At 41.4% G+C, this 25,112-nt stretch overlaps 1 protein-coding gene across 1 annotated transcript in view; it reads right to left on the reverse strand.

The window, feature by feature from the left end:
• Positions 1-874: 874 nt before the first annotated feature.
• The window catches only part of LOC115319716 (putative fatty acyl-CoA reductase CG5065), a 76,220-nt gene continuing 51,982 nt past the window's right edge, over positions 875-25,112 (reverse strand). Inside the window, exons 5-12 of the mRNA XM_042293540.1 lie at positions 24,427-24,499; positions 18,758-18,864; positions 17,242-17,419; positions 10,733-10,777; positions 8,335-8,456; positions 2,847-3,104; positions 974-1,103; positions 875-889 (exon numbers count right to left, since the gene is read on the reverse strand). Of these exons, the coding sequence (XP_042149474.1) occupies positions 875-889; positions 974-1,103; positions 2,847-3,104; positions 8,335-8,456; positions 10,733-10,777; positions 17,242-17,419; positions 18,758-18,864; positions 24,427-24,499 (928 nt within the window). The remainder of the gene's footprint in view (positions 890-973; positions 1,104-2,846; positions 3,105-8,334; positions 8,457-10,732; positions 10,778-17,241; positions 17,420-18,757; positions 18,865-24,426; positions 24,500-25,112) is intronic.

Raw genomic sequence — 25,112 nt, forward strand, 5'->3', positions numbered from 1 at the left:
CATAGTCCTTACAGAAAATTCAGAAATGGTCTATATCAAGGTGCTTTTTTTTTGCCGAATGGCTAGATAATATTGAGCTAGGTGTATATTTATTTTATTTATTTCATTTTTATTTCATACCTCAGTTAGCTTGCTGCAAAAGGTAGAGGGGTATTGTAAAAGAGGGTTACAAAATGTGCAATTGAATACAGTTCGACATGATAAGGCCGCTCACTTGCTATGAGGTGACCAGCCGGGGCAGAAGGTTTTCAAGTGAAACTGAATTAGGGATGCTGGAGTAAGTTTATTTCAACCTTATATAGCTCGAGGAAGATACGCGCTTTGAACGAAATTTATGTGAGTCGGGAATTCTTGGGGTATCTCAGTGTGAAACTGCAGTGCTAAGGTCCGTTGCAACTCATGAAGGTAGGGCGAGGGTAAGACGGGCTGGGAAGGAGGAAGCAGATGGAACGCTTGAGAAGAGAGGGGAAAACCTCCTTCTCTCTTTAGACTTCAGTCTGCTTCATCCAACCTGGCCCGCCTTACCCTTGTTCTACCTTCTTAAGTTGCAACGGACTGTAGTTCTGGTGGTATGTGGGTGATCGGGTACACAGTAATGATGCCAAGTAAATAACTTCGGACCTAGTTTTATCATCATGAATACATAAATTCGTCTAGAAACAAAGTCGATGTGTGCGTCCTTTGTCAGTTATATCTCGTTTACGCAACAAGAATAGGAGCGTCGAAACCATTCCGGGGATTCGGGGGGAGGGGGGGGGGGCGGGGTTAGCCAAATTTTGCGCCCGCTCCATACTAATAATTACATTAAACCCTGAACTATGTAAGGCCGAACGGTCGTCCCACCATGGACCCCCTGTGTCGACGCTACTGAACACTAAATGCAATTGACCTATTCACCAAAATCACTAAATATAAACTCAGACGAAGGAACAGGGGGGATAAAAGAAGCCGTCATGCACAAGAGTATACAAACCTTCCTGTCCAGCGGAGTGTTATGCGTATGGAGCTCGATAAACTTCTCGGAGTTAAATTTCCAGTTACGTGTAGTGAAGAAGCGTGTAGTGAAGAAGAAATACTGGTATTTCTTCAGAATATCCACCATCCTGTGTGTAGAAATAATGATCAGCAGATTAATACGTAGAAACCTGGAAGGGGCGAAGATTTTAAGTTTGCATTGCATTTTGTTTTTAACTGCATGTTTTAGGAGAGACAAGGGACACTTTGGCATTAAATACATGCCCAATCGAAATCGCTCTTTACAATATTTGCCTTTAGATCTTCATCAGCAAGCATGTAGATATTTTAAAGTGAGTATTTTAAGAAGGGTACGTATGGTAACGTTCATATATTCATAAATATTTTTGGCTCAGTCGGAAAGCGGTGAAGAGGCTCCCCGCGCATGAGAGGATGAGGCAAAAAAAGAGTGAAGGTGCTCTCGCACGTTAAACGAAGCTCTACACAAGCAGACTCAATTCTCCTCGCAATGTATCACACATCTCAGTAGTATGTTTATCGCCCGTTGTAGCTCGTCTATAACTAATTGTCAGGGGGCAATGGGTACGGCGTAATACTTCCTTTTGCTTTAAAGAGACAATGAAGACGATTCGGAAGATAGAAATAACCATTGTAATAGCTGACCTCAAAGTATTAACCTGAAGTTGCGCTTGCGAGACACAGATATTAATTTAACAGATTCAGTAAATTTCACGCTGAGACCCACGACAGCGACGCCTGAGTCTCAGAAAAAAAAGACCACTTTTGATTGACGTAGAGAGTGACACCAAGTGAGGCACATCAGACGATTTGTCCAAGTGAGCAAAGTCCGCTCGCCTTCGAACAGACCACAGTGTTGAGCAGTTCGCAGACCACAGTGACTGTCCTCTGCTCGACGCGCCCACCGGGAAATGATTCCACATGTCACATGTTGATTACAACCATTGCTGACTCGATCGTCTGCTTTGACATCCTCGTGTGACTCTGTAAATTCTATTAACCTTATTTTTCCCAGGAAGGAAGCTACACTTCAAAATGTCACCGATTGAAATGTAGCGCCTTAATACATACTCGGTGAAAATTCAAGTTTTCTATGTGCAGGCACAGACTTTCTCTGCTTGTTTTAAAGCACTCAGCTTCAATGTAAGCAAAAAGACTGTCAAGAAAGTGAAAACCGTGTCTTTCGCCCCGGGTAAATAAAATATGCATCGCAGAAAGCTCCCATTTTTTTAGAAGGTGACGCACGTGTCTGGGATAGAGCGCCAAATCTTGAGAATATGGCTTTGCTGCATCCAAGGATATAAATGCAAAACGAAATTTCCTCAAAAGCTGAAGTCCACAAAAACCTAAAATTGTCAAAACATAAAATTGCATTTCTTGGTGCACGTGTCATCTACTTAAGTGTAAAACTTGCCCGCAAAAAAAGAAAACAATATTATCTTTCTTACTGACAAGGTTCTTTTTTTACATTTATTAATAGCACAAGGATCCACAGTGTCAGATTGTGCTTCGACTACATTAGGGTTAGGTGGACGTCGGCTCATAAGAAAATTTAGTTTACTTGAATTACCTCTTGATCCAGGCACCGCCACGTTTTCAAATTGTCGAGGCATATTCCAATCGCTACCGTGACATTCTCACGGTGTTTAAGATTTCGAGAAATGCGTAGTTTAGTTATCGGAGCCGAAAAACACAGTTCTCTTTTCTCGGGAGATCATTGTACATTATACCATGAAAGGAATGTATATAGATGTAACAAACCCGAGACAGAGATTTGTTTAACCTTCATATCACCGTAGAAAACCGTTACACTAAATTAGGAATTAATAATGCAAAATGAATAGAATACCAACCTCATATTCTGTTTTCTTCTTGGCTGCACAAGGTCAAAGAACAATGCAGGAAGATAGTTGAAGAGGAAGACGGCGACGGCCTGGTAAAATGGACTCATTGTCATGTCCATTCCTGGACGACAGAAATTGGTCTCTGGTGTGTGCTTTCGCCCCAGCTTGGTGGTAAGGACCGCAATTTCGCCGTAGGTGATCTTGTTGATGGCGCCACTTGTGCAGTTGTACACCGGTAGATCCTGTCTGGATTGCGCTTGGGAGGTTCTGCTTGGTTGCAAAAAACAAAATGCAGTTGACACGCTCCTAATATGTTCCATAAATATGTGGCAGAATGATTAATGTATGGAAGACAAGACCTGCAGACGATCGTGTAGCAAAGAAGAGAAGAGGACCTACCCATCGACACTAAAGATTGACCCACTCCCCCCCCCCCCCCCCCCCCCAGCGCCTCTCTGGAGACATTTTATTTACTCCTCAGAACTGAGAACCCGGAAAGGATTCATAAAAACGAAAATGTTCTTTGGCTCATTCAAATGGTCGGCTCATTCAAAACTCTTTAAGAAGGGCTTTCACACACCGCAGAACAGCTTTGGAATAAAAGCGGATAGGCTCAGAAAATCAGGGTGACCGTAAGACCGAATGTCACATGTAGCATGCACCCCGTGTAGGAGAGCAAAAGGTGTCCAGGCCACAAAACGTAGTATGTAAAAAAAAAAAACGGTGGAGATCCTGTACATAGACAGGGTGCTTCATAAATTAAAATACTAATAAAACAACTTTGGAAGGTTTTTTTTTTTTTTTTTGAGTCTCAGTGTTTTTTTTTAGCAATTAGCAAAATTTTGCTAGGTGTAAAGGTTAACGAAAACAACAAAGCTAAAGCGTATAATAAGCATGATAACACGTTTGTGGATGTACTTCGGAAGTTGTGCGCGAGATTCCGGTCCCCTGTAGCAGCAGCTGCTTCGTACAAACGGAATGGTGAGTGAACGATACATAGGCGCAATGAGCACTGCTCCTGTTTGGGAGCTTCAGTCGGAAGACGCTTTCCAATCCACTGTAGGGGATGCCTGTGCCAACCCTCCGTCAGGAACATAATCATCTTAGGAAGACACTAGGACAAAGTGGCTCGGGAGGTATTGATTCCCAAGACAGGTAACTTCACGTTTTTAATCATGCTGTCAAACCAAACTCAAACCCAAGCCGAAAACCTAACAAAACCGTTTTTTTTTACCAAACCGGAACAAAATTCAATTCGAAATCAAGCATTTGCTAATGAACCCCCCAAAAAAAACAAAAACAAAGAACAATCCTATACGACTGTTTTCGGTTTGTTGGGAAACCATTTCGGAGAAACGAAAAGCGAGTCAGTTATTAAACTCTTGCGTGGATATCGCGCGCATTACAACGGTAGCTGAAAGCGGAGCGGACCACATCATATAGTTGAGCGGGCCGCACCAGATACCAGTCCGTGCCGCATAGGATAGCGAAGCACGTAACGTATGGATAGCGAAAGGGGTCGTAGAGGGTGGTGTAGCGGACCTCATCGCATATCTGAACGGACGACCTAGCAGAGAGTGGAGCGGGCAGCATTGGTTAACAGATCGGATAGCATTGCATAACTAAGCGGGACTGAGCGGATATCAAAGTGGGGAGCATAGGACGGCGGCAAGAGGGCCATATTGAATAGCGGAGCGGGCCACATATGGGACAGCGGGGTGGCGTAGAGGGTTGTTGGAGCGGAATGCATCGGGAAGGGAAGCTGACAGTAACATCAGGGAGTTTTAGTGAACCGTTTCCGCTGTCCCGCAACACTCTCCGCAACCAGCTACGCTATCCGGAACTCTACAGTCAAGGCCATCGGCGCGCCGGCGCAGTAGCGACTGCTTCGTTGCGGAGGGCTTAGCGGAGGGGAAAACGCGGTCTCTGAAAACTTCCTGTCATCTCAAAAATTTCATCGTAATGTATAAAGAGACACCACGGAGTCTCTCACAAGGACGCCGTCGTGTACGTCATGCAGTAACTGCGGCGCAATTTGAAAACTTCGTCGCGCTGTGCGGAATACTGTGAACGCGGTTGCATACGGAACGTTTGGATGATAGATCAAAGGCGCCCTTAATTTTTTTTTAGTATGAAAGCAATAAAATAATTTTTCCGCGTCACTATATACTTAAGAAACCGACGGGACGTCCTGGCAATCGGCTCCCCCATCGCGTGACCACAGCCTACAAAACTCGTTGCGCGGCACTTTCAGGGCGGGGCCGAATGGCCCCGCCCTGAAAGTGCCGCGCAACGAGTGTGGAATGTGGAAAGCAAGCCGCTTACCACGCATTTTTCTTCAGGCTAGTCTTTCGTACAAAACTGTGGCTCGCCACAAAGTTAGACATGTTTTTTCGGTACCATGCCCCTTTGACCTTGCCATGCGTTTTTTTTTTTTTTTTTTATTATTCAAACTCTATTTGTGCTGTTTCTGTCCTTTGCTACGTGGCGTCTATTCTTATGAGAATGTTGCTGATTGTCGCCGGAGCCGTCGAGGTGAATTCAGGCCCATTTACTCAGGAACAGGTGCACAGAATTCTAGAAGCAATGGAAATGCTGCCGAGCATCAAAATGAGGCAAGAAGCGCTACTAACAGAACTTACAACCATCAAACAAAAGCAGATAACGGCAGAAGAAAAGCTTACGTCGCTTTCTATGAGGCTTGATTCCCTCGAGAATGACGTTGCCTCATTACAACCACTTGAAACTGAAGTAAATAAAATGCAAGCCGCGACGACGGCACTTACTGAACAGTTGGGACAATTAGCCACCAGTCACGATGATCTGAAATATCGCTTCCGGAGAAACAAATTAATCTTTTATTGCGTTGCCGAGGGAACAAGCGAGACGTGGGAAGTGTCGGAAGCAAAGATTGCGCAAGTGTGCGACGAACTTCTCTGATTTAAACTTGAGGGTGTACATGTTGAACGTGCTCTTCGTATCGGCCGGTTACAAACAGACCAATCATTGTGAACTTTTCATCCTTCAAGATTAAACAAGGAATGCTGTCGCAAGCCTTTAAGTTCAGGGACAGCAGAACAGCAGTTGGAGAGGACTTCTCTGATAACGTCCGTCATGAAAGAAAGAAACTTCTAAAATTTTCCAAATCTCAAAAAAAAGAAAAAAATTTCAACTGCGTTTTAACAAACTGGTTATTGGTAAAAAAAAACCTACAATGTTGACCCAACAGACATGTGCGTGATAGAAATAGCTGCACAGCTACCGGCCCGGCATCCCTTGAATCCTGTAGTCAATAGGACCGAACTACTGAACGAACATGATGTGTTACTTCAGAACTGCCGCTGTATTAAAAATAAAGTTGACTTGACAGAACTACTTGATTTGACTAGGCCTAGTATAGTAAAAGGCACAGAATCTTGGCTTGGTGAAGCGATCAGTGACGCGGAAGTGTTTCCGTCTGATTATGTCGCTTATCGACCGGGCAGCAACAGCCATGGCGGTCGCGTATTCCTGCTGATTCATAACAGCCTACAAACCATCCCCGTTGATTTTTCGGATTATTTATTTGAATCTGTCTGGTGTAGACTGTCCTTGCGTGATGATAAATTTCTTGTTATCGGTTCCCTTTATAGACCACCTGCGTCTAGCGACGAATGTATCCAAACTATATCAAAATCCCTGTCCTCAATTTCGTACGACTATATTGAATTGGGAGAGGATTTCAATTTTCCAGACATACGCTCGGACGAGGGGATTCCGGTTGCCTTGAATGCATCTGTGCAGTACAGGGCTTTTGTGAACCTTGTTCCGAGTTTCACTCTACATCAACACGCTACATTTCCTTCGCGCTTAGACGCTAGGAGAAATAGTACCTCGGATCTAATATTCAGCAACGATAGTTCTATTGTGTCATCCGTTTCCACCCTTCCTGGCATGAGCGACCATCCGACAGTAATCGGGAAAATAGAATCCGCGAAGAAACTAACGGCATGCCTTCGAGGAAAATTCTTTTCTACGCTAAAGGTGACTACGCGAGCATAGCTGACGAGCTTTTTAATTTTTTTTCCTTTGTTTAAAGGAACCAGTATCGGTGCTGATGTAGATACATCATGGATTATGTTCAAAACCAAGTTGAAGGCGCATAATGATATTTATATTCCCTCAAAAGTTATCACACCGAGAAGACGGAAAGATAAACCATGGGTAAACAAATAAACAAAGAGCTAAGAACTATTGCTAAGAAAAAAAAGGCGTGTATATGTGAAATATAGACAAAATTGCGATCCTGATTTTTGGGCCGTCTGAAGGAGCTGACAGCACTTCTTAAGAGTAAAGTGTCTTACTTTAAAACTATATATCACGATTCCCTCGGTGATAGGCTAAAACGAAACCCGAAGGAATTCTGGAAGTGTGTGAAAGCATCATAGGAAGACGTGATAGGCATTCCTCCTATCAGTGATTCGGCTCGGCTATTTGATAATGGTAATGACATTATTTTCAATCTGTATTTTCGTCACCTATAGTGGGTGCCCTTTCCTCCATTTCCAGAATCTTAGAAGATAGCATGCCTGACATCGAACTAAGCCAGGACGGAATTTTGAAACTGATAAATGGCTTGAATAAAAACAAAGCTACCGGACCGGACGGAATGCCTTGCCGCGTACGAAAAGTGTGTTCTATAATTTTGTCATTTATCTTGCACGTGTTATTTGATAGATATTTGTCCTCTGGCAGCCTACCCAAGGAACTGAAAACAGACCATGTTGTGACAGCTCACAAAGGCGGGAATAGAAACAAAGTAGAAAACTATAGACCTATTTTCTTATAGTGTGTATGCTCAAAAATATGAGCACATATACTTTACAGTAGCCTTGCGAAACACCTTGACAGAAATAATATTTTAATTCCGAATCAGCACGGGTTCAGAAGTGGTTTCTCATGTGACATTCAACTAGTAGAATTCTACCACAATATCGCTTATTCGCTTGATAAAATGTACAGGTAGGCTGCATTGTTCTGGATTTTCAGAAAGCATTTGACATGGTCCCTCACAAATTAATTTCGCGAAAAGTGAAATCAACTTCCAACCGAAAGGAGTAAATTGACGCATTGCGTTCCAATCATTTTTTTAAACATTCCAAACATTTCAATGTTTTTTTTTTTTTTTTTTTTTTTTTAACAGCCTGAGCTTTGCTGGTCAAGCTAAATTTCTGAGTCATTTGTGTCTTAAGTTAAAAAGGGAGAATTAGGTGGCAAACCAACGAAGGGTGTTTGGCCTGCCCAAAAAAAGAGAGCTGGGGAAACGATTTTGACCGCCTGGGGATCTTTTGACGTGCAATGACATTTTGGTTGCACGGCGCCTACTCTGCAATACGCCTTCGTCAGATTGTGGGCACCTCGCCCGCGATTCAAATTCGTATATGCGAATTCGTAGGCCGGCGCGTTGCCTCGATACACCGAGGCGGCAATTTGTGTACTGATTACTTGTTTGTCTCACCTGCCTCGTAGTGTTGCTTGACAAGCAGCGATGATCAGTGCATTGGCCACGACGTCTACCGGAATGATGTCCATAACTGCACTTTTGTCTGCCACGATAGTTGTTACCACGCCTGTCACACCCTGCGTTTAACAGCGGGAGTTAAATTTACCGGGTGTTTTGTTTTTAGTACTCGCAGATTTGTTTACAAAAATCCGTTAAAGCGGTTCCTGCACGATAGTTATGCGGCCAAGATACATACTATCTGTGGCTACGTGTCACGATAAGTCGGTTAATTACCTAAACTATGCAAATTAACTTTTAAATGCTAAAATTAACATACTGTTTTCATTCGAAACTTGCTGAGTGTCATCTAAAACCACTACATCTGCCAATTTTAGAAGTGCAGGTAGCACGTGGGAAGCAAGGTGGAGCACTAAATTTAGCACTTGTGCAGCGGAAGTGAATTTACATTGTGCGGCCACGGTCCCTGGCCTGCTGGACGAGTAATAAATTTAGCAATCTACTGCGCATCCCGCGAGCTCATTCGCTTTGCATAATATTGAGTTAGTAGTCTTCATTGAGGTTTAGCAAATTAACATTTGTAACCATATGTTTTTTTAATTAAAAGGTGATTAGTAAAAATCAGTTAAATGTTGGACATGCGGGGACGATCAGCCTCGAATATTATGTCACCCTGGCCGTATAACTCAGCTCCGCAGTCTGCACTAGTGTAGATTTCACGACTTCTTCTTTAAACATTGATGTTAAATCTGACAAGCAGTGCGTAGTGGTAGCACACCATACGAAGCAATGTGTCTCAAGCTTTTCATAAAATAGTTAAGTGACATTTGACAAAGTTCATGTACCTCAGATAGCTATAATGCACCTTTACTCGCGTAAATATAGATTTAACTTATTCTCGCATTAGTCTGTGTTTCTCTTTTTGAGAGGTAACGTTGGTATTCAAATACCTGGTCAGGAATTCAGAATTGCCTAGTGTTTTTTCGCCTGCTTTTACAGCACGTTGTTTATAGTGCATACTAGCCATTCGTCGTAAGCTCTGGTTGGCAGCTTGGCTTGGCAGCTGCTTGGTAGCCGGGACACAACCGAACAGTTTATGAATTCCACCAAAGCTGTAATACAATTTCTGAGAAACACAGGACTTTCGGACATACTCTAAATGACTGACAACTTTATATGAGACTGTTTACATAATTCGCTCGATCATAATCATCTTCATTGACAATTTTCACCTCATATTCCTACCCCACTGCTAGGTCTTTCCTTCCCCCTCTCCCTATCCCCGGTGCAGAGTAGCAAACTAGAACTGACGTTCGGGTTAAAATCTCTGCCTTTCCTTCATAAAGCACTACTACTGCTGCTTTTTTCAGGCAGAAGATTTTGAAGGCGAAGCAAGGGTATGAGGAACAACACAGGCGAGCAGCAGAGCGACATTCACAGTGAACCTGAGACAAAGTAATAATAAAAAAAAAGCGCACGGAACAGCATATTTCACGCTTCGTTGTTTTATCATACTTTTATTGTACATTTGTCTCTGGTTTACAGTAGAAGCAACAGTATTTTTTGACTTATTACGAACTCATGACCCTGAATTATTACGCAACGAAATGTTTGGTCATCTCTCATACTCGCTTGAACTTAAAAAATTGCCTTTTCTATAAGCGAGCGTGTCATCAAAAACATTTAAAGATGCAAAGCACGTATAAAGTCTATTAGTCAGTAACCCAAATTGTCAAATGTAAGTTGAATTGAATTTTGAAATTGCGCAAAGTCGTTTCACAAATATGCAGTCAAAAAGAGCACTGTTTTTCTAAAAAGAACCAGAGAAGCAAAATATTTCCTCATCAATCATCACAAATAAAAGCAAAAAAATATATAGTGCGAAATTAGAAGCCGGCCGTTTTTTGTGTACAGGTAGAATCACAAAAATGTCGTTGGCATGTGAAACCATGAAAGGTAACAAACCGTCCCTTTAATAATGCTTTATTATTAAAATGTTTCAATTGCCCGCTTAAAGTTGTTCGTTCAGATTAGCCTAAAATAGCTCCCGTACACAAAAGTCTAAAAAATACTGCTTTATACTGCTTTATATTTGTAATTTTATGCTTATATTTTTAATTTATATTTGGAAAATAAAATCAACAACCTAGACTAGATTTTTGTCACATTCGAATTTTAAAACGCGCGGGGTTGATGATTTTATTTATTCATATGGGCAGTACAAACATTCATTTATCTGACGCTATTTTGGCAGCATTGCATCTTTCCTCGTTCCTCTGTCCTCATCGTAAATTAATAACCAACACGCTCAACCATCTGCATCTATGTATACCGCCAAATTTTTGCATTTTAATAAAATCGTACTTCTTAGGGTGCGCGAGAAAATCATACTCACTGATGCCACCAAAAGGTTTACTCCTTGTAGTCCGTCCAGCCAGCCCTATGAAATTGCCAAAACCCTGAACATTATTTTGTGTTTCATACTAATAAGCGTGGGATATATTTTACGTATTAGTCAGGCTAATAGTGAAGATCTGAAAACGTCAAGTTTTACCTCCAAAAGTTTGTATAAATGTTCAAATTACGTAGCGAGACCGCCCTTCCTCTTTGAATACCAAGCAGAGAACGATAGACGTTTTCTGTAGTTGATACAGCTCAACTAAGACCTTATCGGGGTGCACAACAAAAACCTATATGAATTAACTCGTGATATTTATTATGATTTCAATCGCACTAATCTAACTGATAATCAAAATCAAACATTTTTCGACAAAACCATCTCGACGGTATATTGTAAATACCAGTTTTCTATCATTTATTTTCCGCTTAAATAAAAACATGTATTTTATAGGAGAGATTTATATCAAGCAAGCAATCTTCAAAAACACATCGAGTGACAAAGATAAATATTTATTTTTATAAATCTGACATAAACAAAAATACTACTGAATTAATCTATTACAAATAATGACTTGTTCTGGTGAGAGACAAATTGAGCAAACAAAGCATATAAAATCTTAGAATAAGCTGGAATAAAAATTTAAATAAAAGTAGTTTAATAAGGGTAAGCATAACTATAAGTGCAAGAGACGAGGGGTTCGTCCCTATATTGAGGCGTTGGTTATGCGTTTAAAACTCAATGTATCGCACAAAAACCAAATATACTCGAACATGAGATATCATTTTCATGCATGCATTTGAGCACATGTAGCAATGAGCTCTTGTGAATTATGCAAGAGCAGATCTGTTAGACAAGTTTCTGTATCGGGACTATCGTTTTTTTTCATATTGACCTTATGTATCTAAGCGATATTACTTTTGACGCAAATGAAAATGTGGAATATGAGTGATATTCTAATTTCAGTTTTTGTCTCTCTAAAAAAGGTACGATTTTTTTACTTTTATTAAGGTTCTAAAGTTTACATGACAAATTCGACTATCCTGAATTACGCAGAGGATAAATTACTTCAAGTGTTATACCAAACAGTCCCCAAATTCTGACATTCTAAACATATGCTCAACTATGTACTCAAATTCAGTCTAATAAAAAGACTAACACTTCACCAATCTGAAATATGACAACATCACTTTTCATTTGTGAAGGCGAGTCTTGCGGGATAATATCAATGTATATCCTCATGGTGGTGCTAGTCGTCATGCTGGGCAAGACAAAGAGAAGAATGAAGGACTAAACTCCCATGAATGCATATCCAATGTGACTTTTATTTGCTCATATGTTTCTAAGAGCTTAACACAAAACTTGTTCTACAGGGTGTCTCCGAAAACAACAACAAAAAACTAAGTTATTTATAATTGCATGAATAACGTGCATTTTTCAATACTCAGATTCCGCCCAAATGTTGCGCTATTAGTCTGGTCCGGATGCCAAAGTTTCAGAACAAATCGTTATCTTACACAAATGTTATAAGCCCTTTTTTAAAATTTGATTGCTACGCTGCGGTCCGGAAAAGCTCACGTATGCAGTGGGCTGAATGGCGCAAAATACAGAAAACGGGTACAATTTTCTCATTGAAAGATAAAAAAAACACAAACTTTCTAACGTTTCTTTATTATGGTATTACCGAACATTTCCGGCATGCACGCTATGTTCCATAACCTAAGCTCAGTTTTATGGTTTTGTACTAGCGTGAAACAAGGCCAATAATTCCTTTATTGTAACAGCTCGTTTTCTGCTCACGCATAGCCATGCTCTCACTACTCGGATTAAGCCATTGTGGTTTTCAGACATTTCTGAGTGACGTGCACCCCGTAGTGACCAGAATAAAAGAAAAATTTACGGTGACAAGTCCGGGCTAGGGGGCGATGAGAGAATATAATCCAACAAAAGTTGGCGACGTCTTCCTGGCTTTGGAGAATTTTGTGAGGCCGGGCGTTATCGTGATGGAGAGGAAATGTATCTTGCATTCATCTTACGCCGCATTAGACGGGAACGTTTATAACTGGAACACTCCCAATAAAATGGAATACTGCGAAGGTAGTTCAACTATATAAGTGCGGTAACAAGCAATCTCCATTAAATTATCGACCCGTTTCACTAACAAATATTCCCTGTAAAATAATGGAGCGCATACTGCACTCTAATATTTTTAATTACCTAGGAAGAAATTTATTTTCGCCACTGCTCAACATGGTTTCCGTCTCTCATTTTCTTGTGAAACGCAGCTGCTTCATTTCACCCATTGTTTGCATGCTATACTGGTCAAAAAAACATCAGGCTGACTGTATTTTTCTGGATTTTTCTAAAGCATTCGACAAGATGACTCATAATTTACTAATGCTTAAACTTTCTTCATTAAACCTAGATCCTAATTTGTAAACCTGGCTGGAATGCTCTCTCACCAACCGCGTACAATATGTGACTCTAAATGGCATTAATTCACCCCTGACGGATGTGGTATCGGGTGTGCCCAAAGGTTCGGTTTTAGGCCCACTACTTTTTCTAATATTCATTAATGATTTACCAAGTTGTGTTTCTTCCTCCATTCTTTTATACGCAGATGACTGTGTAATTTATCGGGAAGTTTATGATGATGATGATTCACGCATTTTGCAATCTGATTTAAATAATATTACTCTCTGGTGCAAAAACAAAATGTCGTATGGAACTAAACCCTGGCAAATGCAAACTAATGCGGGTTTCCCGGCAAGGCGCACGTCCTTCAGCATATACACTCACCGACATTCAACTTAAATTTGTAAGCTCCTACTGTTATCTGGGTGTTACTATATCGTCGACATTAACCTGGAAACCTCATGTCGATATAATAATCACCAACGCTAACCGCATGTTAGGATACCTATGACGAAACTTCAGAACGGCCCCAGTTAACTTAAAAGTTCTTTATAACACTCTTGTACGGTCGAATTTGGAATACGCAGCCTTGATTCGGGATCCTATTCACGCCTTTCTACATTAAGATCTCGAACTAGTTCAAAATAACGCCGTTCGTTTCGTTTTGTCTTATTATATTCGAACAGCCAACATATCATCAAAGAAGTCCAGTTCGTTGTCACCCTCTGTAGATTGCGCAGAAAGTTTTTTCGACTTCGCCTGTTTCATAAAGTGTATCGTCATCAGTCGCTGCGAGGCCATTTCTTTACATTGGCTAACTATTGCTCTTCCCCTCTGGACCATCTGAATGAAGTTGGATTAACACGTTGACAAACAAACACTTCTTTTGTTCATTTATCCCGCATACATCAAACGACTGGAACCACCTTCCAGCAGATATCGCAACTATACTCGATTATTTTCTTTTTCGACAATCTTTGTTTTCATTTCTGTTTGATGAGCCAACATGAGTCAATTTATTTTGTTCGTAACAGATATTGCCAATCGCAGTGTATTTCGATATTTGTATTTCTTGCTGAATGTTTTTTGTTTTGTTTTTTTCGTTTGTTTCATTGTTGTTGGCTTTGCCCCTCCGCTCTACAATGCTTCAGCGCTTGGGGGTATGTACAATAAATAAATAAACTGCTTTCTTCGATGACTGAAAGCTCTAGGGCAACAAATTAGCTCGTGATCTACCGATTCGCCTAAATAAATGCATTGGCGGGCTGAAACGTGTCTGGTTTGGTGGCGGTGGCAAGATGCTACAACTGGGGCTGATCATGCAGGTCCCTCCCTCCACTTTCTGAATTATGTTCACCCCCAAATTCCAACCACGCTCCTGTCAACTGCACCACTCCTCTATACCAGACTCAAATGGTTATGAATTTCTTCCCGTTATTTGTTTCTCCCCAACTAGCAACTAAAATCACACCTAGGCCCTTAGCAAAAAGAGACCGTACTTCAAACGAAGTTGAAATATATTGAATACGAATATTCATTTTGTATTTATTCTGTATTATTTTGTCCGCATTCGAAATACGCGCGTTAGGTATTCAAAATACATTATAAATATGAATCAAAAAATATTTTAGATATACCAAAATAGTATCCCTTCACACTCAAGATGCCATGTTTGCATTAAAAACCGGTTACACAATTTTTGTATCATTTTCGTTTTTGTCAGCAAATGGTGTCCCTGTGGTATTTGAAGGCACTACTAAATACATCTCACAAAGCTACATTAGAAACGAACACAAAGACTGTGACGCAATGAACAGCTCATTCACAGTCCCGTTGATAGCTCTAGCGCCTTATATAGCCTACATATTGAAAGGAATCATTTTTTCGGTGACCACCTCTGCGCTTATTAAGGTTCCAAGTATTCGGTCTTCTCCTCGGGAGTCTGTCAAAAAGGAAACAGTGTTTTGAAGTACGTGGATGATATCTCTTACTAAAACGCATTGGTACAACTAATAACAATTCGGCGCAGTCCCTAAAATAATATCCACACAAACGGCTCATAAAATACATGGTATTGCTTCTCTGCGTAGCACCACTCAGGACTTCACTTTAAAATACTTTAAACGACTTTATTTTTGTGAGGACCTAATTCTCGCAAAGTTCGCGAATCGCCTAATTCCGAAAAATAGGTCCCGTGAACAATTCCGGCAAAATGTAAAAACATTAAAATCTATATTGCGATCCCATGCGCGTCGCGAAAATTAAAATTTGCGAATTATTCCAAAACTCCAACTTTTACCTAAATCGCGAAATATTGAGCCTGCGAAAAATAAATATTTTACAGTAGTTATTTTGCCTTTCCTTTTTAGTAGTTGACTATTTAATATGGTAGTTAATGTCACTATGTTAAAGTCACTACTCACATCACGTACAATGGTGAGTATACACGTTCAGTGAACTAACATTGTGCTAACAAAATCACGCCAAACGTATCTGTTCACAGCACCTGGTGAAGCTTTCCAGCATCAGCAAATGTTGTGGTTGTAGTTCCCGAACCCCGTTTGTGATTGGTGTGCAAGGAACTGATCAGGTGTGTTCTTGATAGAAAAAAGGAAACAATAACATAAACTGGGCTGATTTATCAGTGCGATGCTGCGCAATTCAATTGACAAACTAATCAAATGTTGTATTTAGGCGCTTCAGTGTACTCCATATCTGCTTGAAGTGAACTAGAAGGGGAGCTTTTCAATATTTTGGTAGTTTAAGTCAAACTACCGAAGTATTGCAGTCAAAAGGTACTTAGGGTATAACACAACAGTATTTACGATTTTCAGGTATTTTAAGAGTATTCTGCACGTATTTTCGATTGGTCCATTTTTTTACGGTTGGAGTATATTTTGCATGAATTAAATAAATATTTCAAGAAATATATGTGAAAGGTATTTTGCGCCTATTCATTTAGTATTTACATATTTCAAAACGCATGAAGGGAACTTCAAATGTAGTTTAAGTAGAGGTATTTTAAAATGATTTTTAGAAGTATATTTTAGTACTAAGTAAAAAAAAAGAAGTTTATATTTTCGGTCTATTTTTTGTGTACTTACAATTATGAACTGTATTTCAAATACACTCAAATTAGAATGTGGTATATTTCAAACGTATTAGTTTTCGCTAAGGGGGTGCTTGTCACGCAGGTCAGACACGGGCGCTATTTCCATGAAATGTTATAATGGCGTACTTGGCGCGACGACCACGAAATTACACGCATGTACGCAGATGTCAATGTTGCAGTTTATTCCTTTTCATAATACTTCGTTTATTCTTGGGCGAGAAAAAAAGTGTAAACATTGCGGTTTTGTTTTTCAACCCTTGTACTTTGGCATCTGCTCCGGTCAACCGGCGCTAAATTTGGAAGTAGGCTGAGTCTTAGGCGGTACGTATTTTATGTTTAATATTTAAAAACAAATTTGCTGCACTCGCTGTATATACGTTGTTCCAGACCTTCGTTAAACACAAGGACCGAAACTAACTATAAAAATATCAAGAAAATATCACTATATATTCGAATTTCCGTCTTGTAATCCTGGGAACGTTTGATTTTTTTAAGAATTAGATAATTTTCCACGAATAAATGATTAATAAATGGGTTACGAAATTTTTAGTAAGATTATATTTTCGTTGGCATTCATGAAACAACTTGCCATCTACCACAACTGTTTTATTGGCATATACATTTGTCAAGAAAAACACCTCTTATACATCATTTATGTAATCGTCGTCTGCGCGCTTCCGTCTGTCTACTGGGCTGTGGAACATAATCATGCGCATGCGCAGTAGCTATCGTCTGTAAAATATCGTACGCCACGCAGGCGTCTACATCCCAGTGAGGCCGCATTTTTTCGTGTGGGTGATGAGCAGCAGAACGATGTTTAGGAGGCGCAACAGGCGGGGACACCGAAAGCGATGGACAACTCAGCAGTACTCACAAGGGTAAGTTCCAGTACAAACGAGAGGCATCCAGATATTGCAAAGGAATGCCAGACCCAAGTTTTCGATAATAGCGCATTGTTCACGATGTTGCGCACACGTACCGTAACTGGTTCTCTCCACGAAGCAGACACAATGGAGGGTCGGACGATGACCAAGGGAAGGCGTTGGCCATGTTCTGCAACGATCCACTCAGCCAGGTGCTTGGTGAAGATGTATGTGTTTGGTTTGGCTCCCAACAGCTCTGGTGTCAGTTTTACGAGGTCGACCTCGTCCATTTTTCTTCATTCAGATAGCCGTTCGTAAAAGAACAACAAAAAACAACAACAACGCAGTAATGTTCTTTTCTTTTAACACTGAAGATAAGGAATTACGCCACAAAACCGATGTCACGAAGGTTGGCAAGCCATAAGCACCCTACAAATGAACACTTCCTTTTTATTGAAGCATGTCTAGCTTCCAGTACATCACGTAACGGGACAATCCTGGCTTTAGACTGCGGAGCCTTGGCGTACATTTCTGATTTGAAAGCGCTTTGAGTGCAAAGGTCATGTTTTGTGGGAACAAAACGTCACCTCGAAAATGTCACTCATCAACCTGTTCCTGTAGAGGGTGTTTATTGATTCAATATAATTATTGACAGCTGCAGCCTTTGAGACGAAGAACCCCGGGTGTTTTGGACGCCGTAAAATATGTCGTAGTAAAACAATGAAGCTACTGACGTTTCTACTGGCTCTTCCCTTACGATCTGTCAAAGCAATTGGTTCCACAAGCAATGCAGCGTCGACACCTCAAAACCGTGGTATTTTAAGTGTTTTAAATAAATGCATTATAAAATTCAATACATTTTTCACTTTTTCAACGTATACGAAAAAGCGTGCTTCAAAGAATGTGGCTTAATTTTTTTTTCCCGAAACTGCTTACTTGTGGCTAGAATATCTTAACTCGATATCTACCATATTCTTCAGTTTTTTTTAATAATAATCGTCCATTGTGATCTGGTGATAACTTTAGGCATTCTAACATCACATAATTAAATTTAAGACACGAACGCATATACTATAAAGGACTTTATGAATCGGAGTATAAGTCTGCTTCGTACTTGAGAGGTTTTTCAAATTGTCAGCAACATTATTCATGCTTTCAGTGTTCACAGGTAGTGCTCCTGTGTTGTATTGAATATTCCTAATTTCCGCAAAAAATTTTACACCTGCCAATATTCGCTTTTGTACCAAGCAAATATCGCATGTTTATGTCATTTAAACTAACGTAAAAGATAGTGATTTATTTGCAATTTCGCAATCACATTTTCACAGTACAGAGGATTGCAATTGGAGTTTACTACTTTCCATATATGTTGAAAGGTGCAATGGTATCGGCGCACATTCACTTAGAAAATCTGAAGGAGGAGCGGTCAGTATTTTTTAAAGATAATATTATACAATACAGGTGCTCTGATTTATATAACAAATTTCTCATACGCAGGAAGACATTGATAATTGCAAAAATGTGTGGCATCATGACGGTACAGAGCTGAAATCACTACCACAATTTCACTGATAAACATTGTTGTAGAGGACATGAATATATATATATATATATATATATAAAGGGCCTTACTTTGTTAACGCAATAATGTCATCCGGCTTCACCATTGGAGGGTATAGTCGTTCGTCCAATGTCTCATGATCGCAGTTTACGAATGCTGTTGACACGTGAACAACGGCCTGAAATCAAACAAAAAATTAAAGTATATTTGCAGCGCTGGTGATTGGCTCACAGAACAAGTTACAATATACTCACGACAAATACCTTAATAAATTATATATATATATATATATATATATATATATATATATTGTTGCGGGCGTCTCAGTTCATGGGCTAAACGGGCAACCCAGAATTCAGTCCCCCGTTCTCCACACGACCTCGTCTTCTTCTTCTCCTTTTCTTCCTTTTCCTTGTCCGTTACACTCGCCCCTCCCCGTTCGGAAGTCCGTCCCGGACGATGCTAAGATAGTCACCACGTGTGACATAAAGTTTCAGATGGCTTGAATGGGCTGTCAAAGTGCGGCGTCGCCCACGCTGAGGCAGGCTGTCAAGGTGTTCGAGACGGTATGTTACGGGTCCAAGTTGCCTGCTAATCTTGAAAGGTCCACACTACCTGGGCAAAAGCTTTTCCGAGTGCTGTGGACATCTTAGGTTCCTTCGAAGAAGCACCACATCACCAAAGCCGGACTTTAGAGCTTCTATGAGTAGTTGATATGAGGAAAGACTTGTGGCAGACATGCTCTCCAAACATTCAGCAGCGTTCCCCCTTAACTGGGCCACCATTGCACGAGCTCTGGACGTTGAGTCGAACCCGTAGAAGTCCGCAACCGTTTCGAATTGGATGATGAAGGCTTGCCATGACGACTGCCCATCGAATGTCGGCAGCTTGAGTGGCGGTCCGTGGTGCACAGGCAGTCGAATTCAAGATTCCATGGACGAAAGGCCGTCATTGAGGCGTTGCCCTACATCGGCAACCTGACGTTCGACTGCAGATTCCAGCAGAGACAGACGGGTTGCGAGGCAATCGTCGAGGGTTCCAAGCGGGTTCACAATGTCCGTAGCACTCCTTTCGGCGAGCAGATTAGCTAACCGCTCCGTGATTTGCATCGCCGCGGAAGTTGAGATGACGCCACTTGCCTCCGATTGGGTTGCCATTTCGTAATCCCACCGCTGCCACCAAATGTTGCGGGCGTCTCAGTTCATGGGCTAAACGGGCAACCCAGAATTCAGTCCCCCGTTCTCCACACGACCTCGTCTTCTTCTTCTCCTTTTCTTCCTTTTCCTTGTCCATTACGATATATATATATTCTGAGGAGGTTTATTGAGGTATCTCAAGACTGCTCCGAAAAGGTCCCAGGAAAACCGCGGCCGCTGGGTAGAATGTCCGATTCAACCCTGAGCTCACAAGGGCCTCGCTCGTCACGACCCACGAGCTCTGTCTTGCTCACGCACGCGCGCGAAGAAGACCAAGAAGTTGCTTTTTTTGATCCTCTGACAACGAAGGCGACATAGTTTTAGCAAGTGATGCGTCGAGGGCGTTATAGGGTGGTTCAGCCTGGATTTGAAGAGAGGTGACACTTTGGGTCACTTGTAATAAACTCAGTACGGCTGCTCTTCCTAACGAATGGCCTCTAGGGAGAACGACCAAGTGTGAGTTCGCATTATCTAAAGCCAGCCAACCGGCACCGTTCGTAATAGTAGTAATTGCTTCGGCCCTGAGGGTATACGAAATAAATAAAATATAAATAAATGAATTGTGTAGGGCAGCAACAAGCCCTTAGCCATTAGAGCACTGCGCACTGGTTCAACTAAAACATCGCCTGTTAAATCTGCAGAGGGATAGACTTCGACTAGTGTTCTAGAAGATGGAGGCAACTCAAACTCAAATGCAGCACATAACTTGATGGGAGCAACATACGTGTCATTCATTCTCTTGAAACAAGTCTTCCGAAAGGTGAATTTCGGAACGTTCGCAATCAGTTACTGCATTGCCGGGCCTAAGGAAATCCCATCCCGGAATGACCTCTGCCACACAAGGGGGTAAAACAACGAATTGAATGTGGTAGCGTACGTTGCCAATAAAATCTGTCTACAAGAGTGGTCGTAAACACCAAGATGCAGATGCTCTATCACGCTGTCCGCTTCCGTCGGATCATGTCAATACGATAGTGCCAGAAAAGGAGACAACCGACACAATTGCCCCAATTTCCTACCGCAACTTATCAGTCGACCAGCATAATTACCCGTGGATACACCGCATATTGACTCACACTGACGGCATCAATTCATCAAATGACAGCCGCTTCAACAATCGTGCACAACACTATCTAGTTTGACGGAATACTCTTCCGACGCAGTTATGACCCTAACACTCGCCGGTGGTTGCTTGTCATTCCACACCACCTCGAAACAGAGATATTACAGAGTCTCCACGATGACCCTACTGCCGGTCACTTGGGGTTCCTGAAAACGTATAAAAAATTTAAAAATCGATTCTTTTGGCCCGGTCTCTACCGCTCTGTGTTTAATTACGTCAGAAGCTGCCAGCAGGGTCAACTTCGCGAACGGCCAACTTCATCGCCCGCAGGACTGCTACAACCACTGGCTCCACTTCACATCCCATTTGAGGTTGTGGGAATTGACCTCTTGTTTCCTCTCCACTCTCCACAGGTTCGAATCGCTGGATAATAGTGGCCATCGACCACCTAACTCGCTATGTCGAGACCAAAGCACTTCCCGATGCATCAGCGGAAGAAATCGCAAAATTTCTTGCTACACCAGGCAGCCTTACGGCACGGAGCGCCTCGAACACTGATAAGCGATCGAGGCCGTTCGTTCTTGTCCACGACAGCACAAGCCCTACTGACAGCCTGCAATGTCACCCATCATCCCATAACATCTTATCACCCGCAAACAAACGGGGCACATGATTTTCCCCGTTCCACCTTCTTCACGGTCACGACGCCTTCTGAACACTGGACACTATCCTCCCTCCAGAACGTCGTGAAAACTCAGATGCCTTTATTAGCGACATCATCTCACGCACCGAAGCCTGCCGTCAACTGGCGCGACTCCGCACAGTAGAACAACAAGGACACGCCAAACAACGTTATGACGCACATCACCGCGACGTCCAGTACTTTCCAGGGGAGTATGTCCTCGTTGCATTTCCAAGCCGTCAAGTTGGCAGTTGCGCAAAGTTTCTCCCGCGTTACCGTGGACCCCACTGTATTGTACGACAAACGTCTCCTGTCTACTCCGCTATAGAACCTCTCATCGCTCCCACAGACGGCCGTGCTTTGCAGTCTGACATCGTCCACGAGTCCCGACTCAAACCCTACGAATCTCGTCCTAACGGCCAGGATGGCCTTCCTACAAGGGGGCAGCATATGTGAGCAGCGACGCGAACCTATAAACTGTGAATGTGCGCCAACTTCGGCGAGCTCACTGCGCGCGCGTGAGCAAGACCGAGCTCGTGGATCGTGACGAGCGAGACCTGCTTGAGCTCAGGGATGAAGTGGACATTCTGCCCAGCGGCCGGCTCTCCTGGCACCTTTTCGGGGAAGGCTTGAGATACCTCAATAAACCGTCGCACAGTATATATATATAAATATATATATATATATATATATATATATATATATATATATATATATATATATATATATATATATATATATATGTATATATATATATATATATATATATATATATATATATATATATATATGTATATATATATATATATATATATATATATATATATATATATATATATATATATATATATATAGCTTCTTGCTACATCACATACACCAGAGCTTCCAGAGTGCAATGCTTCATCAAAAATAGAGAAAATATAAGCTCCGCCGGCTTCGATCATAGGTGGATCACGCTATATGAATCAAGCCTCAATAAACTCGACATAAATGTGAATTCTGCTAGCCGGATTCACCAGGTTCGACTAATTCTGAATAATTAGGTATCATATTTAACTTGTCGCAAATTAGTTGAAAAGTGTTTGAAAAAGAAGCAACTAGAAAATATGGTATGCACGTGATCTTGCTTAGTTGACAAAAACGGGTGATTATCTCGACAGGAGTAAGATTTGGATGGGACGTGAATTTTTTAAGTCACGAATGCGCGTGCTGAAGTGCTAATGCGTAAATTAGGTTTTATGTGCAAAAAATACTCAGACATAAATTAGCGAAAAATCTTCTAACGAGAACCTGGTTGTCACAAAGCAGGCTTTACAAGTAACACTGAAAATACACAGGGGCGACATAAAAAAGTCGCCTCTCCAGAGACGTCATCAATGAAACGCTCGTAGATGACGGAGTTTCGCGTAGTCTAACGGCCTGCTAAAATGTTTTTGCGCCAGCTCTTAATTTTACGCATGTCTATTTCCACAATATTAGCTCTTATTTTGGCGGTTCATAGACCCAGCATTGCGGACGAAGACAGCGACGACGTTACTGTCTGGCATAAATCTGGAAGCACGATATTAAACAGTACCTTTTCGACTGTGGTCGGAGTCGGTCGCACATCTCTTCTGTCCTTAACATCTAACACATTACACTAAACTCCTTCCAGATACATTCTTCAGCTTTCCAAGACATTGAGTGCTTTGTTAGCGCTGGAAATGGGGGGGGGGGGGGGGGGGGAAGGCTGCGGTGCGCTGAAGGCTATTGAACGCATGGGGCTGAGTGGAAAACCACCTACTCAACACTGGCTGAGCTGGTCCTAGCTTTTGACTGAGGTTGGTTCGTCGCTTTTTAATTTGTACAAGGCGCTAAGCAGTGCCAGTGGATACCGGATAATTACTTAGCCGCGAATCACACTCGCCGCGTGATCATTTATGGTTACGACATAATTAGTACGACACTAAACAAGCACTAGCCAATCTTGGTGAATTCGGCTTTACGTGCTTCTCTTCGCATGAATCCAGATTTCTTACCTGTTTTCTTTTTATTTTATTTTTACTACCTCGCGCGGAACTTATAATTAAAGTTAAAAATTATCGGTAAGCGTAGCTTTGCCAAAAATAATTTAATAAAAAGTCATGTGCCTATAACGTCCGGAAGAAATATCTAGATTTCGCGTTGTTACGCAGGGTTCGATCGCTGTCGTCCAACATTTAATTGTTCCAGTCATCGTACGGTCTGGATATAAGAAGCTGTAGGTCGCCATTTGTATAGTCAGACAAACGGTAGCTCAAATCCTGCTGTACAGCCGGCATGGGTGCAGTTGATGCCGGATATTTTCTTTTGATTTCGCATTGCTTTGTCACACTGAAACCCTTGTATTGTCACTTTACCAGAGTATGTATTTGTGAGAATATGTAGAGTTATTGAAAATATAGTTTTAATTCTTTATTTTACAGAAGTTGCCTTTATTCATGCACTTCATGGCATTAGTCAGAACAATGATTATATTTAAGAAGTCTCGATTGGCATTAAGTAGCATTTCAGTCAAAAGCAAACATTTAATATTCATCACTAATCATTCGGTTGCGCAATATTTGTGATCAATATTGTATTGAAATTAATACTATCGCTCAACTAGAAACTTCGACAAAATATGCCATTTAGATGCACTCCGAAAATAGTTCAAGTAAATATATTAATTACAACGGCCGGTGTCGTAGCTTGACATCCGCCGTTTCGAATTATGCAGACAAGCCATTTCTACGAGACCGTAAAGTATGTTTTTTTTTCTACGACACGAATTGAACTCACCTTCATATTTTTCATGTTATGGCAAAGCTCCAGCACACTTTTTGTACCTTCCATGTTGATCTTCACAGCGTTTCTGCAAAACAATACACGCATTCGTACAATCTGCCGAATTTAATTTTTGATAGATTCGTCACAGTCATAAGCAAGCCACTGGAAATAAGGATAAATATATATCAAGCAATGCCATAGACCCTATACATTTTTCACGGCGCCGTCCGGCACGTTGAGGGAAATGCCGGGCTACAAGCCTCAGAGATGACAGCCTCTTCTCGTGCATTTTGAAACAATTCAGGACGAGCAGTACAAAAATCGCGGTGACTATTGGTTTAAAAAAATATTTCTCGCCCGCTGACATGTAACAAGGTCTGTTATTGACCACAGTACGCAGTCATTGAACATTCATTTGATTTTTTACTCTAGAGAAAGGTATTTTGAAACAAAAAAGGAGCTAAGAGACAGGTACCCAAGATTTCGGAGTTCAATATACAAGCGCACAGCTTCACGATTTCACCATACAAAGCGCTAGTGTTCGGGAGTGGTGCAGCGCGTCCCTTTCGACATACGGCAAATTAACTTTTATAAAGGCCCTTTAAGGTGGTGCAACCTTCAGAATTGTTTCTTAGAGTGCTTTTCCACGACATTTCAGAAAAAAAAAAAGTTGTTGCCTTATAGAATATGTGAGATAA

Source organism: Ixodes scapularis, unplaced genomic scaffold (assembly GCF_016920785.2).
Source record: "Ixodes scapularis isolate PalLabHiFi unplaced genomic scaffold, ASM1692078v2 PGA_scaffold4__175_contigs__length_147842914, whole genome shotgun sequence".
Classification (NCBI taxonomy): Eukaryota; Metazoa; Arthropoda; class Arachnida; order Ixodida; family Ixodidae; genus Ixodes; species Ixodes scapularis.